Source organism: Bemisia tabaci, chromosome 10, assembly GCF_918797505.1.
Source record: "Bemisia tabaci chromosome 10, PGI_BMITA_v3".
In the NCBI taxonomy this organism is placed as follows: domain Eukaryota; kingdom Metazoa; phylum Arthropoda; class Insecta; order Hemiptera; family Aleyrodidae; genus Bemisia; species Bemisia tabaci.
In genome coordinates, this window is record NC_092802.1 from 27,192,727 (window position 1) to 27,207,498 (window position 14,772).

The window sequence follows — 14,772 nt, forward strand, 5'->3', positions numbered from 1 at the left end:
GCTCCATGGAGTGGAACTAAACGCTATTCTCTAAATTCCACCCTCGAATTCGCCTGATATCGATTGATGATCAGAAATTTTTGACTGCTGAGAATGTTCAACTTTACCCGCCACGAAAGCCGTAGATTTTGAAAGTCCTGAGTCAGCACCTTCTTACTCGAGTTTTAATTTTTTTTTTTGTCTTGTTTGTTGCAGAGTATAAATCACCGCAATATGAAAGGCTTGGTTTCAACTTGGTCAAAGAGCGACTGGTCAACATGGGATATCCTCAAGAAATATTGCAGTTTAAATATGATCCATCTTTTCCCATCAGGTAAAAACTACTATTTGTCCTTAGTTTTGATTCTCTTCAAGTTTCCAAGCCTACGCAGATTTAGTCAGATTTGTCATAAATTTTCATAAATTTTTCGTGGTTTTTGAGATCACTGGAAAGTTGATTAATCTCACGAAGAAGCCACGTCACCTTGTTATTTTGACTTGCTGACTGATTATGTGACCGAATGGACGGATGTTGAAGGACCAGTAGCGAGTCTTGAAAGTTAGCAACACTGTTTTTCCTCTATTTAAATGTATGTAAAACAATCGATTCTTGGTGAGGCAGCTTGCCACACCTAAAATCGATATTTTTAATGGATTTAAATTGAGTAAAAACTGTCTTGCCAACTTTCAAGAATCGCCACTGCGAAGGGCAGATGGATACTGCAAAAGAGGAAAGCTGATACTAGGCAACGGGCACTTTGTATTCCTCTCCAGCAGATATTTTAGTATTTCTCAGCTTGGCTCTGTATTGAGCACAAAAAAAAAGAACAAAGTTCAATGATTTTCATTCTTTTATTCTTTCAAAACCTGCGAAAAACCTTATCTATCAGGTTTATTTTTACGCAAAAGTGGATACCGAAATTTGAGTTGAAAATACTCTCAATAATTTATGAAAATGGATAATATATCAATGGACAAAGTGCGAACCCACGTTTCGTAGTTTGCGATGTCGCAGTCTTCCTGTCATATTTTATTTTTGTGTGGCAAACTAGTCAGCGTAATTTCTTGAAACCTTCCTTGAATTTTCGTCTATGTTATCAGAACATTCTATTTAAATTTCAAGCCGTAAAGTTGGGGTGTTTCTCCTCGTTTAAATGAAATAGGAGCAGACATTTTGAAGCACAGCAATCTATTGGGGTGAAAATTAAAGAAGGTATTTGGAAGCAGTGTTTGAATTACATTTTGCTGATTTTGTTTTTGTTTTCAGAGGTCTCTGGTTTGACTCTTTGTATGGAAACTTACTTAAAGTTGATGCTTATGGAAATATTCTAGTTTGTGTACATGGATTTGAGTTCCTAAAACCGTAAGTCTTAGTTTATAAGTATTATTAACTAGTATAATTTGCTTTTTCATCAGCAATTGTCGTATTTAAGTGTTATGGGAGATAGAACAGGTGCTTATTGTCTTTCAAAAAGAAAGTCAACCGAGTTCAATTTTCAATATTGGAAGGAAATTTGACAAAACATATGATCTCTTCACGAATGAAAAAGGGTATTTTTTTCCAGGTAAGGGGTTTATATGAAACTGCTAAAAGGGGTATTTTTTTTCCAGGTAAGGGGTTTATATGAAACTGCTATGAGATGATCCAAGTACACTCTTTTCAATTTACTAAGAAAAAAAATTTAAAAATACGAATAACAATCAGGAAGATTATGTATTGAACCCAGAACATGTTTATTTTTTAGCTGTTTTTGTCAGAACTTTATGAAATCACAGTCTGTGAATTCGATGTAATTTTTTCTCTTGCCCCTTCCAAAAGAAGGCAGAAAAAGTAGAAAGAATAATATGTATTCTTGTTTTCGCCGGGTTGTCCTTTTATTCATGTTCTCTTCAAATTAATAGCCAAAGCAGATTCCTATAATGAATTTAGTAGACTCTGTTAATATGAAATTTTTTTCTAACTAGAAGCTGCATGTATTAATTTTCAGATGGTGAATCTAATGTGTTTTCATTGTTTCCTCTTTTTCAGGTCCCAGATCTATGAGTTATACCCCAATAAGTTCCTACAGTTAGATGAATCTAGAGTTTATGTTCTTAATACTCTTTTTAATTTACCAGAAACATATTTATTAGCTTGTTTAATAGATTTCTTCACCAATTCTCCGCAGTATACAAGGTAACGTAGTCCCTTTCTTCTTATAAGTTTCACTAATATTAGAATTAAATCTCAACCTCTTCGCAGACTTTAATCCTTCAGTGAGATGCTCAGTAAGTATTACTCATAGAAAAGGAGTAATTCTGCTGTGAACATGAAATAGATCTCTCAACAAACAGAAGCTAATTAAACAAAATATTGATGATCTAAGTTGAAAAATGGGTATCTCCAATTGCGATGTTGAAAATTGCCGCTCATGTTTTATTTTTTAAAATTTAATAAACAGTTTTCTTAGAAATTTTCTGTGAATTTTCTTCACCTACTCTGAAACGTTTACAGACAATTTTACTGAGTTTTGATTACTTTTATTCGAAAAAAATGAAATACTATTGGAAATTCTCAAGGCGGTAATGGGGTTTTGCAGTATTTGACTTTAGCTGTTGATGTTTAAGAGAAGGGCACGAAGAGGAGCAAATAATCGCATTGAAGGCCAAATATCTAAGTCTTCTATGAGAATATCTCTGTTGGAGGAATCAAAGATTTTCTTCTATTTTCATGGGTTCACTTTGTTCCTTTGTTGGCCTGAGTTTCGTTTCAACATATTTTCTTCCTCTAGTTTTTTGCTTGGTCATCAAAAAGTTATGTAGATTTCAAGATTTTTATCACTTTTGTATTACAAGATTTGTATGATGTAGACCATACCAAATACTATTTAAGAAGAAAATTGGCAGAATGCAATTGTCGTTTAAAGGAATTTTTTAACCTAATATTATCAGCTAATTTTCAACTGCTTTGCTCTACAGGGATAAAACAGGAGTGCGCGATGGAGATCTCCTCATGTCATTCAGGTCAATTTTCCAAGATGTACGAAGTGCAGTAGATTGGATTCATATTCAGGTAATTATCAGCGCTCAAGTTTTTTTTTGTGTTTTTTAAATTATTCTCAGAAAGTAAAACAGTGCAAGAATTCATCAAAGTATCAAATATTTGGTATCTTTAAGGACAATGAGAGAGTATAAAACATTAAAAACCAGAAGGTGAAAATAAAATTCATCCAAAAAGAGCATCGAACTGATCATAAATTCTTACATTTGTTTAAACAAATTCAAGGGCTGTACATGTTTCAAGAGAGGACATTTAGCTGAAAGCTCTGCATTAGGTCAAGCAACCAAGTGTTAGCTTTTCACTTGAGATAAGAGGAGCTAATTTCCTATCATGCTTGTCGTTTTACTGTTTCAACAGAAATTTTTAATTTTTTAGCCTGTGTTTGGATTTTTGTATACTTTACCAAGTAAGAAAAAAGAAAATTACATCATTACAAACAGTTCCATTTTACTCTCAGCCGGCAAAACATGAGTACAAAGGACAAATGAGAGAACAAACAACCTTCTAAAATAGAATTTCACCCGCTTTCCTCTCTCTCTGTCTCTTATGAAACCAAAAAATCCCTTGTTTTTTGGGTACTGACTTCAAGGTTAGCACTAAGTCTTCCATAAATGATACTCCTTATTTTCCTGCTACTTTTTTACTCTCATACTTTTAGGAAGGGAAAACATGCTAATTAATGAAATCGTTGTATTTCCCTTGTTGCAGGGTGATCTCAAGTCAGAAACAATCAAAAACTTAGACGAATATGTGAAGAAAGATGAAAGGCTGCCGATGATCCTAACTCGCATCCGAGAAAGCGGTGCAAAAGTATTCCTTCTCACAAACAGTGATTACAATTTCACTGATAAGATAATGACATATCTGTTTGATTTCCCTCACGGTGCCCGGGTAAGCGGCTCTCTCATTCAAATCTCATAGACCTAAGAACATTTTTTGAACGAAGGCGTAATGTGTAATGAGTTGTGTTTGCACTCGGCATGATTTGCTTACTGTGTGTTTGCATCTGGTCTAATCCAGAATTAAGAGTTGCGCTCATTTTTGAACCAATAGATAAGAAAGAGAAAGACCTTGTATCGATTCATGAACTGGTTTTTGTTTTAAAGTTACTTTTTCATCTTTGCTGCTCATTGTTGAATGTCTCATTTTCTCTCTCAAACTGAAAATGTGTTAATTCTCCATGATTAGGATGATTTCAGTAGCAATGATTTTGTTTCATTTGTCCAACTGGCAGACTGTCCAACTGTCGACTCCTTCAATATTCGTACTTAATCCTGGGACAATCTTTATATTTCATGAAAAATTTGTAGAAAATTAGACAAAAGCTCCTGATCCTAATTCTAATCTAAATTAAAATATTTTCATACATGATCAATGAAACATAGCCGAAAAAAACATGCCGCTCAGAGAACAAGTGATCAAACAGCCAGTGACCTGAGACCCCTACTTGTCGGCCACGTTGTCAGTGTTATAATAGAGACCTCTTATTATTACTGTTGCAGCCAGATGAACCTCATAGAAACTGGAAAACATATTTCGATCTAATAGTTGTGGATGCCCGTAAACCCTTATTCTTTAGTGAAGGGACGTTGCTCAGACAGGTGGACACACACACAGGTGCCCTCAAAATTGGGACTCACACAGGCCCATTGTTAGAAGATGCTGTCTACTCAGGAGGTGAACATATATTTGAATTTGAACACCATCCATCGTTCTATTGTTCTTTTTTCAGTAATTTTGTAGTTACATATTCAAGAGACGTACTCTTTCCCGCCTTCTTTATTTTTCCATCTTTTATCATCTTTAGTATACTCGTCAAACCATATTCAATAGAAAAAATATTTAATTTATTCGCTATATTTATTTATTAATTAATCATTTTTTTTTTTTTGGGGTGTTGAACTTTGTGGTCCTAAAATTTTCAAGAAAACACCCAGATCCGTAGAAATGTTTTGCCTAACAACAAAACTGCACAAGAAAAATTTGGAAGAACTTAGTAAAACTAAAAAAATAATTATTGAATGACACATTCTCTGTGTTGTTTTGCTGATTTGCCATGGAACAAACGGGTGCTAGATAGTGCTGGTTTGGCTCTATTTATTCAGAGTACTTCAAGATGGGTAAAAAAGGAGCCGACCGGCTAAAACTAATCCACCTCTTCATTTGAATTTTGCTGCGACACGCTTGAACCTCTCAAAAGCACTATTGAGGCAGATCATTGAATCATCGCCGAAGAATGTTATTGTTCTCATACAATTTTGAAGCACTAAAGTTATGAGTCAAAGAAAGTCCTAAACTGATTCAATAGGGACACACATAATTGTTTGATGTGCTCAGAATACAGCAGAAATTCACGTAAGTTCATGAACTCAAGCACAAGGTCAGGCAGACTGCAGAGTTTTTAAAATATTTCCTTCTTACTTATTAACAATTATTAATGATAGGAATCTTTTCTGTCTTTTTTTCAGGGTCTTGCGATGTATTCACAGAGCTAATGGGTGCCAAAGGAAAAGATGTATTATACGTAGGAGATCATATTTTTGGTGACATTTTAAAATCCAAGAAAATTCGTGGATGGAGGACTTTCTTAATCGTACCTGAGCTTGTTCAAGAACTACACGTTTGGACGGATAAGTGTCAGCTATTTGCTGAACTGCAAGCCTTAGATGTAATGCTAGGAGAGATGTACAAGTATGTTTCTTTTTTTGTTCATAAAATTATTTTCAAAATATTCAGTTGAGACTTGCTTATGGCTTTAATTTTCATGACAAATGAAATGAGATGATAAAAGTATCGAAATGCTATGAATGAATTTTTTCTCCACATTGTATTTCTAACTTACTTCCCTATGTAGGTACCTATCAATGATGAAGTTATGAAATCATGTTTCTCATTCTCCATTCTGGTGTTTCCGCCCCCTCTTTATTTTTGTCAGAAAATATCACCTGGCATTTATTTACAGAAACCTTCAAAAATTATTCTTAAAACGACAAAAACAAAATAAAAGATTTTGTCCAGTAATGATAGCAATCATCCTGTAGAACCATATAATGTGACGTTAAACGCTGCAACAATTATCGAAAATCCACAAAATGTTTTGTAGCTTCGATCGTGATAGTAGCTGTGCTTGTAGCTGTCGATATTCTCCAAGACTTCCTGAGATCAAAGTGAAATAAGTTTTGAAACCCGCAAAAATCAGCATCCACAATTTACCACCTCATACGAAATTATGCTTCCATTCTTGTTGCTTTAAAAAGAATGATTACAAGGCATTAGTCTAAGTTAGCCTCCAAATTCTCAGTTAACTACAGATTTTTTTTCTTCTTTTGCTTGCCAACAAAGATTCTTGTCCTACCCTTACATGTGCACAAGTTACAAAGTGTATCGTCTCCAGGTATTACCTAGTTAGTTTAAAAATAGAACCGCACTTTCTAAAATTGACTTTTGAGAAATATATGGCATAGCTTTTAACAAGAAAAGTACCAAGTAAGGTTTCATCCTCAATTTCCAATACTCCAAACTTGAAATATTTTACAAAAAGCAGTCACTGGAAGAATCTGGATAGAGGTACATCAATTATTTCTGCTGATCCTTGTAGACCAAGAATTTAAAAGCAATTGCTCTCATTTTTTTTTAGTTTCCCTTCTGATCATTGTCAAAAATGACAGTCTCATATAACTTTACATTCAATTGTCTGTTTATTTTTCAGAAACTTAGACAGTAGTACAAAAGAAAAACCGGACATCTCAAAAGTGCGCAACTCAATCAGAGACGTAACGCACAAAATGGATTTGGCTTATGGTATGTTAGGAAGTTTGTTCAGATCAGGATCCAGGCAAACATTTTTCTCGTCTCAGGTTGTTCGCTACGCTGATCTTTATGCTGCAACATTCTTGAACCTCATCTACTACCCATTCAGTTACATGTTCCGAGCACCACCCATGCTCATGCCTCATGAGTCGACTGTCGCGCACGAACAAAGGTTTGTATTGATTTTACTTCCCAACTTAATTTTGAGAAAGCCAGCCTAACTAAGGTAAAACCTGCATGTATTTTGCAGAGGCTTTTTTATTTGAATGATGTCACAAATTTTCTGTCACAGTCTAATTTCATTGTACAGAGATCAATTGAACTCAACAATGTCATTGTTTTTTATCGCCCTATCAAAAATATTCCATAACTATTCCAGTTATAATTTTCAATTGTATTCCTGTTGAAACATATGAAATATTCTGGATCAGTGCAATCATGCACTCAAGATATACATTCTATAACTTTCATGGTACTTAAAATAACTTAAAATAAACAGAAAATTATGACGTCTATCTTGTCAAAGAGTTGATAGATTTTCAGAAAAAAGGAAAAAACTAGATAGATTTTCAGAAAAAAAAAGAAAAACTTTTAAGATTTATAAGTCAGAAAGTTAGCAGTTTACACTTATGTGCAAGCTAGAAAATGTACACAAAAATTCACCAAAAAAACAACTGTATTCCCTGCCGGACACATGCAAAACCTCAAAATTTAGGAAGTTTCAATTTGATATTTTCCGATTTTGCATTTAAAATATTTGTACTGTTGCACAGGAAACAAATACTGCACTTATTTTCCTTACTCAACTGTAAGCCGACCAAAATTTTTGTCTTGACATCGAAGTTTTTAAATTCGTTCTCAAACACATCACAATATCTTCCCGTGATAATCCTTGACAAAGCTTCTCGTGCTGATTCCTTCTTGTAGTTTAGTTCCACAATAATTCCAGTTCGCCCTACATTTTTCTTGCTTTTGGTTATGACAACCAGATGAACTTTTCTACCACTCTTTAGAATTAGGCCTGTATGCACAGCTTCAAATCTCAAAGAATCTCTTGCAAAAGTGAAGAGAATTCGCAGAACTTCCTCCTCTCCAACAGGACCACTTAAATAACTGTATATCATCTCGACAAGTTTTGCAAAATATGTATAGACTATCAGGTTTTCATTTAGATTCACAAGGGATTTAATATACAACTTGATCAACCGCAGGGGGATGTCAAATTTTAACTTATAATAAGATGTAGTATAAATGAAATGCTCCAACCTCTCTTTAACTTCACGGTTAGGGATCCGACCGTATATATAACCAGCTGCAGACACCTTGAACATGGCAAGGTAACCATGATCCTCGATATACTTAAGGAACAAATTTTTATGAATCTCCCTTAGATCGTAGACAATTTTGTGCTTGATAGTGTTTTTTAGTTGGATTACATTCCCAGTGTTAAAACGACACATCTCATTTAGTAAAGCAATGGATATTCTATTATAGAGGAGTGAGTCATCAATAATATGGCCCAAATAATGATAATCAAAAATATGACGGAGCTGAGCAACTCTTCCTGAATCAGACCAATGCACAGCCAGCCTTTTCGACTGAAAATAGCGCGAAATGGAGTGCATATTGTAAATTTTGAGCTTACTTTGGTCTGCTGTGTAACAACAATACCATTCTTTGACTGCTTCTACTTCTTTTTCTCTCCCAAAGAGCTTCGACATTTTTGTGACCTCATCTTCAGTGAAACCAAAAAATGAGGCTATATCCCCGTCATGTGAGTAGGAAACAGTTTGGATTTCTGTTGCATCCATTGCAGTTTCTGGCGGAAGAAACCGCACGCATCCGGTCATGAGCACTTTTATCACAAATTGGTTACTAGAGACCGTGGATGCTAAGAAACTCCTGAGAAAACCTAAAATATCGCTCACATCTCTATTCTCTATGTAATTGTTGGTTAAAATTTGCGGCAATAAAGAGTCAAAATCATCAATGAGGATGACACATTTCCGATTGAAGTGTGTTGACAGCAGGTACGGTAATGTTTTGCCGCTAGCTGAGAGCAAACTTGGATGCTCTTCCTTGGACTTGGTTCTTAGTCGATTGAAGTGTTCTTTGTCTGATTTCAATAGTTTACTAGATTTCAACAAGTAATTGTGCTCATCGTAAGTTTCGCTGATAACCTCTCGGAATGAAGAGATGAAGTCCTCACTTGTATTACCTAAGATCAACTTATGGAACTGGAAATAGAGAACAGGATATTCTCCAAAATTTTCATTGAACAAAGAACTCTCGTTAAAAATAGCCAATGGCAATTCAGAAAAAAGTTTAAATTCTTGAGTTGCGCGTTTATCAATCCGGAAGCCATTTTCATTTACCGGTAGACTTAGGAACGTCTTTAACATCATCAGATTACATGATTTGCCAAACCCACTTGGAGCTGTAATGTACATCATCACATCAGATTCCAAAAATAGTTTACAGAAGAGCGTTTTGTCGATGTATGTTTTGTTAAGAACCAGCTCCTCAAAGTCATTCCTCTTCATTTTTCTCTCTTCTCCTCGACAGTCAATCTATTCATTAAAAGAAAATCATGCATATAATTTAAATGAACTTCTTGTTTTTCATCAGTGTAACTATAATTATGATCCTTCTTCATTTCATTTAAAAATTGCATTTATCAAAAACTACAGTTAATTCCCATATTCCCAATGAGGATGGGTGTAAGTTTAGCTTGCCCAAACTGAGAGAAAAGTTAGAAACCTACCGCCCCTTGACATTTCCATCAAGAGTGTTGTGAACAAATAATAACCAGACTGTCCTTCAGAATAGAAAATTTTGCAGAGCAGATTGAATTGACTCTCTTTTTAGCTCTCTCCTTTCACCCCTGTTTCTCATCCTCTCCTCTTGCCCTCTCCATGTTTCCTCCTTCTCACACATCTCTCAACACACATCCCTCTCCACAAACATTTAATCAGCCTCTTCAGCGGTAAACGATAACTTCTTAATCACATTCCAAATAAATGTCTACGTTATAATATTAAAATGAAGGAAAGGAAAAGGAAAATAATTAATGCACTCACATAATTCCAGGGAAGCCAACTAATAATATTGCTTTAACCCACCACATAGTCTTTCAGTTTGTAAGTCATGATGCTACTGACGTATTCGCCCAAGTATTTAATATTTAATTTCTTCTGAAAAAGTTGCAGCTCTCTGCAAGAGCCGGTCTTACAAATTCAATTTTTGAGCACAAACATTTCTGATCTCTAAATTAGATATTTGAAAGGACGGAGAGTGAGCAACTTTTATCAAAAATATTGCCATTCTTCATGCAACTTTGATGGATTTGACTGATAAATGCATTCATTGAGCTCAGCTAATTAACCATTTATGTTTGCATTTCTGAAACACTATTTTGTATACAATTATACAATATGTTGTAAGATGCGTAGTAATTTTATTAACCCCCCCCCCCCATCCTATTTATTTTGAATATCTATCCTTGTGCTCAGATACATCAAGCACAGGAATTGACAGATCATATAAAGCGATGGTAGATTTTCTTAAAATGCAAAAGAGGTTTTGCATCACTGCAAGCAAAATATATTTTTCCAACTCTTCTTTCAAAATACAAGTGGGCGGTTTCAAGATAACTGGAATAGTTTTGTCGCCGCAACAGACAACACATTTTTCGGTCATATTTTTAGTAGTAATGATAATCACTCAAAGTTTGTTGCACTAATCGTGTTATAACGCTTTTCAAAAATTTATCGCTCTACTTTTCAATTTTAATATTTAAATGTCCGAAAATGTGCTGTCTGTTATGCTGACTTCTTACCGCGTAACAGACAGCACATTTTCGGAATTTGCATAATATTAATATCATTTCTACTAAAAATATGACCGGAAAATGTGTTGTCTGTTACGGTAACAAAACTATTCCAGTTATCGTGTCAAACTGGAATGTTGAAATATTCAAAAGAATTGAAATATTTGCAGAGAGACTGCTCTGTATTGTTATGTATCTTTGCTTTTTGTCCCTCATTCCTAATCCTAATAGAATAGGACTCTCGTCAGTTTTGACCACTGATTTTGAGTGAAAAACAAGGCCACTCTCTGATCATGCCAAATGTAACTCCAGAGAGGAAAGAGGTCATTTTTGAGAATTTCCATGAGAGAAATGCATAGTTGTTTTGATTGAGATCAAGTAGATTTCCGCCTTCTTGGAAATGTGAGCCCTTTGGGGGTTGGTTTTTGTGTTTCGTTCCTTCTTTCCTTTCTGGCTCTCTCTCCCCCTTTCACCTCCTCTCCCTCCTTTAGCAGTGTTTAGGTCGTTTGTAGTGACGCATTGAGTTGGTCAGATCAGTTTATGTAAATCCTCCTGTTCTGTTCTTATATTGTGTCCCTTCTTGAGAGTGTCTAGACCCTCTGCGAACAGGAGTCGACTCCTATCAAATCGTATATTGTCATGTATGAAAGGAAATTGTTTATTTCAATAGTGCGATGATTTCATAAAGTTTTTTCTCTGTTTTGTTTCAGGTTTGTGATGGAGAGTCCAATGATCTCCCGCTCTCGAACATTCTCAACCGTTGAGGATGACATCGACAGTGAATCAAGAGCGCAACTGAAAACCCTCGACAGACAACTAAGCCAAGTGCCACACCAGCGGCCGGAAACTCCGAGACGCGTCACACACACACACGATGAAGATTGCTCAGACGAGGAAAGCGACAGTAAGAGCGGAGAGGATTCTGGGGTTACTCCTCCTCCGTCTAAGGCTTAATTTTTTGGCTATTCCACGAGATGAGCCTTCAAACACTTGTCGTTTATGGTGTCTAACTTTTGTGATAACAATGTGATCGCGGATTAGCACAATCAGAATGGTGATTTAGAACTAAAGAAAAGCAGACCTTGAAGATGAATTGTATCTATCCAATTAGCAATTCAATAAAAGATGACTATGTGTTCATATTTTGTGATGTGTCAGTCCAAAATAGATTCACTCTGCCTCTGTTAATGATAAATCACATTTTCATCGTAATATTCAGAGTCATCCAACATTAGAGCTGTTTGTTTTGTCCAGTTCATTTGTTGATTACAAGTGCAGAGCCTGAGAGTTTAAAATTTTCATGGTTGCAGAAAAATGGTAGAATTTTTAAGCAATAGTCATGCCAGGTGTCAAGATTCAGTGTGATGACCGGTTTTTTGTTTGGTTCTGTCAAAATTCTGATTATGAATTTTCATCAGTTTTTCAGCTTTTGACTTTTTCCCTCATTGAATTTTTGGATGGTTTAAACCCATGTACCACTCAGCCTTGTGGCTTTATTTCTAGTGTAAATTTCCAAGTAGCCTATGTACAAAGTGCTTTTTTCTGATACCATAAGACTGTAGAGAAGTCTGTACATATTTTATTTATAGTGACATCTCTGGAAGTTTACTTGGTAGTTTCACATTTTTAAATTGTCAATTTCGTGCATCAAGTTTCAGACACCTGAAACGTGGAATTTCTTTTTAATTTTTAAAGTATTACAATTTTATCGTCAAGAATTTTATTGTAGGTTCTCAATTTTATTTTTTTGATGTTTCAGTTGATTTGTAAGTTGCATTACTGTTAGTCACTTGATAATCCATTTTTTGTAGTATTTTTAAATTGAGGAATCCACTCAAGTTTTTGATTATATATTCGTCTCCCATTCTAAATATTATGTCTTCTTTTTCTTTCGAAATTAAAGAAATTTATATGCTATCAATGAAGAGTGTTTAAAGAGAAGACAATTTTTTTTCTAAAATTATTACAAATGTTTCAATTAGTTTGACAAAATCAGTTTATGTTGCTCATCTTTATTTACACAAAAATTTCTGCCCGCTGAGTAGATGAGCCTTTATTTCTCTTACTCTAAATAAAACTGAGGCTCATTGAAATCGTAGGTATGTCCAATAATCTCTGTCATTATGACTTGAGCCACAAATTTTTCAAAATCTCGCTACATAGCAAAAATACAAATTGTTTTGCCATTTTTTTTCTTTTTGCAACTGTTCAGCTTCTTTTGCTCATTTCAGATTCTGTTAATTTCCAGATTCAAAAGGCGCTTAGTATTCAATGTTTCGCAATTATAAGCTGCCTTTCTCAATAAAATTCTCGTGTGTCTTAAAGCAAAAGTCTTCAAAGCAATCTTTTCAAATTATTAGTCTGTACATTTTAGCTGTAGAAGCTTAAAGTAATACGTTCAATCGTTCAGGGAAAAATCTGTGAGATCAACTTTGCCAGCTATTAGGAATTTTAATTCGTACGTAGGTTGTTTCAATATGTTACCAAGCCTCATCCATATTTGTACTCCATGTTTTTTTTTTAGAAATTTAGTGTGCGCTACCTGATTTTAGTGATTTACTCCCTCGATTTTTTTATATTATATTAGCAGGCTTTAATGATTTTTTCACATTAATTTAGAGGCATCCCTTTAGCCAATGATCATTAAAAGATAGGAGCGCAGCCTCTTTATTTCTGAATTTTAAAATCTTACTTAATTTATCATTGAATGCAAAAATCTACCGTGTTTCAACAGACTTGTAATACTTCATAATCAGTCTGATAGTGAATATAATACATCATTAAATCTTATAAAATTGCCTGCATAGAAGTATGTATCTCTGTTCATAACAACTGCTAACTTGGTTTCAGTTTTTTCAGAAGTACGAATGATGTAAGATTGAAGCTGAAAAAAATCTTAGATCAATCCCTGCTGCATCTGAAATTGCTTTCAGAAATTTTTTAGCATAAAACTGTCTCAAACTTGAATTATATTTTAGATGAAGTACACGTATTTTTAAAAGTTGAACATTTTGTTTATTTCAGTGCTTTAAATGAGAATGATCTGTTCAACATTTAAATCAATATCCAATTATTTTTTGCATCTCTGATTAATTAATTGGCAACGGTTTTTTGTGTCCAAAAAAATTGACATATTAGCTAGCTTCCATTTTACTTTCCAGCATAAAAATTCAGGTAAAATTCATAATTCGATGCTCCATTTATGGTGTTTCATCAGTTGAGATTGCTTTGAGTCAAGTATTAATCTTGTTTTATAAATTTTTATGTATAACTGCATCAACGAAATAAAAATGTGAGGCCGTAAACATCACCTTTTTTGGAATTTTTGTGATAAGGTAACCAAACTAATTAGTAATTTTACAAAAATTTGGTAGCTCGTTATTCTTGTTTTTTGTCAAGGTAATATTTTGTAGATAGTATGTAATACTCGATTGTATGAATATCGTATTGTATGAATATCGTATTGTAGACATGTCTCTAAGAGTTTCTTACAGTTATTTTTATTGTTTTTCCTCCAATTATTTCTTTTTTATCAAAATAAAAATTAACCTGATGAAAACATATACTTCCTTTTCGGTTATTTCACCCTTCATCTAACCACCCAAGTAGCACAGATTGCAATAAGTAAAAATATTGCAATTCATGTGAGTGCTGTGTATGTTGCGTAGCTCCTATTTAAAGGGGCCCCATTTATCGAAACCTATTGCAGTAAACTTGAAATAAGTTGCAATTTTTCACTGCATATTGCCTATCTTTCTGATACACGAAGCTCATTTTGTCGATTGTTTAAAATCAGCATAAATCGACTAAATGATGAAAAAATATTGCAATTTAATGGGAAAAAAATTACAATTGTATTGAAAGCAAATTTCAATTTAATTTCAATATTTTCGTTGCATTGTGCTGCTTGGGGCACAAGCCTTAAAATCAGGTGGAAAATTTTCTTAGAGAAAAAAAAGGAGGTGTTTGCATTTCGGGCATCTTGGAATTTTTTTGATGACGTAGGTCGGTACAGCGACGTTTATCATCAATTTTCTTGGAAATGGTGTAATTTATGGAAAAAAGTCATTCAATAAAAAGTGCTTGAAGTTATATCATGAGTTGATTTAAGTAA

General features: G+C 34.2%; 1 protein-coding gene across 5 annotated transcripts in view; it reads left to right on the forward strand.

Annotated features, from left to right (window-relative positions):
- Nt5b (5' nucleotidase B) overlaps window positions 1-14,221 on the forward strand; it is a 96,630-nt gene extending 82,409 nt beyond the window's left edge. For all 5 annotated transcript variants that reach the window (XM_019062282.2, XM_019062279.2, XM_019062284.2 and 2 more), the window contains exons 3-11: window positions 196-313; window positions 1,247-1,342; window positions 2,009-2,155; window positions 2,938-3,031; window positions 3,728-3,910; window positions 4,522-4,696; window positions 5,488-5,710; window positions 6,729-7,001; window positions 11,369-14,221. In XM_019062282.2, the coding sequence (XP_018917827.1) occupies window positions 196-313; window positions 1,247-1,342; window positions 2,009-2,155; window positions 2,938-3,031; window positions 3,728-3,910; window positions 4,522-4,696; window positions 5,488-5,710; window positions 6,729-7,001; window positions 11,369-11,612 (1,553 nt within the window). In that variant the 3' untranslated portion in view covers window positions 11,613-14,221. The remainder of the gene's footprint in view (window positions 1-195; window positions 314-1,246; window positions 1,343-2,008; window positions 2,156-2,937; window positions 3,032-3,727; window positions 3,911-4,521; window positions 4,697-5,487; window positions 5,711-6,728; window positions 7,002-11,368) is intronic.
- Window positions 14,222-14,772: the final 551 nt, after the last annotated feature.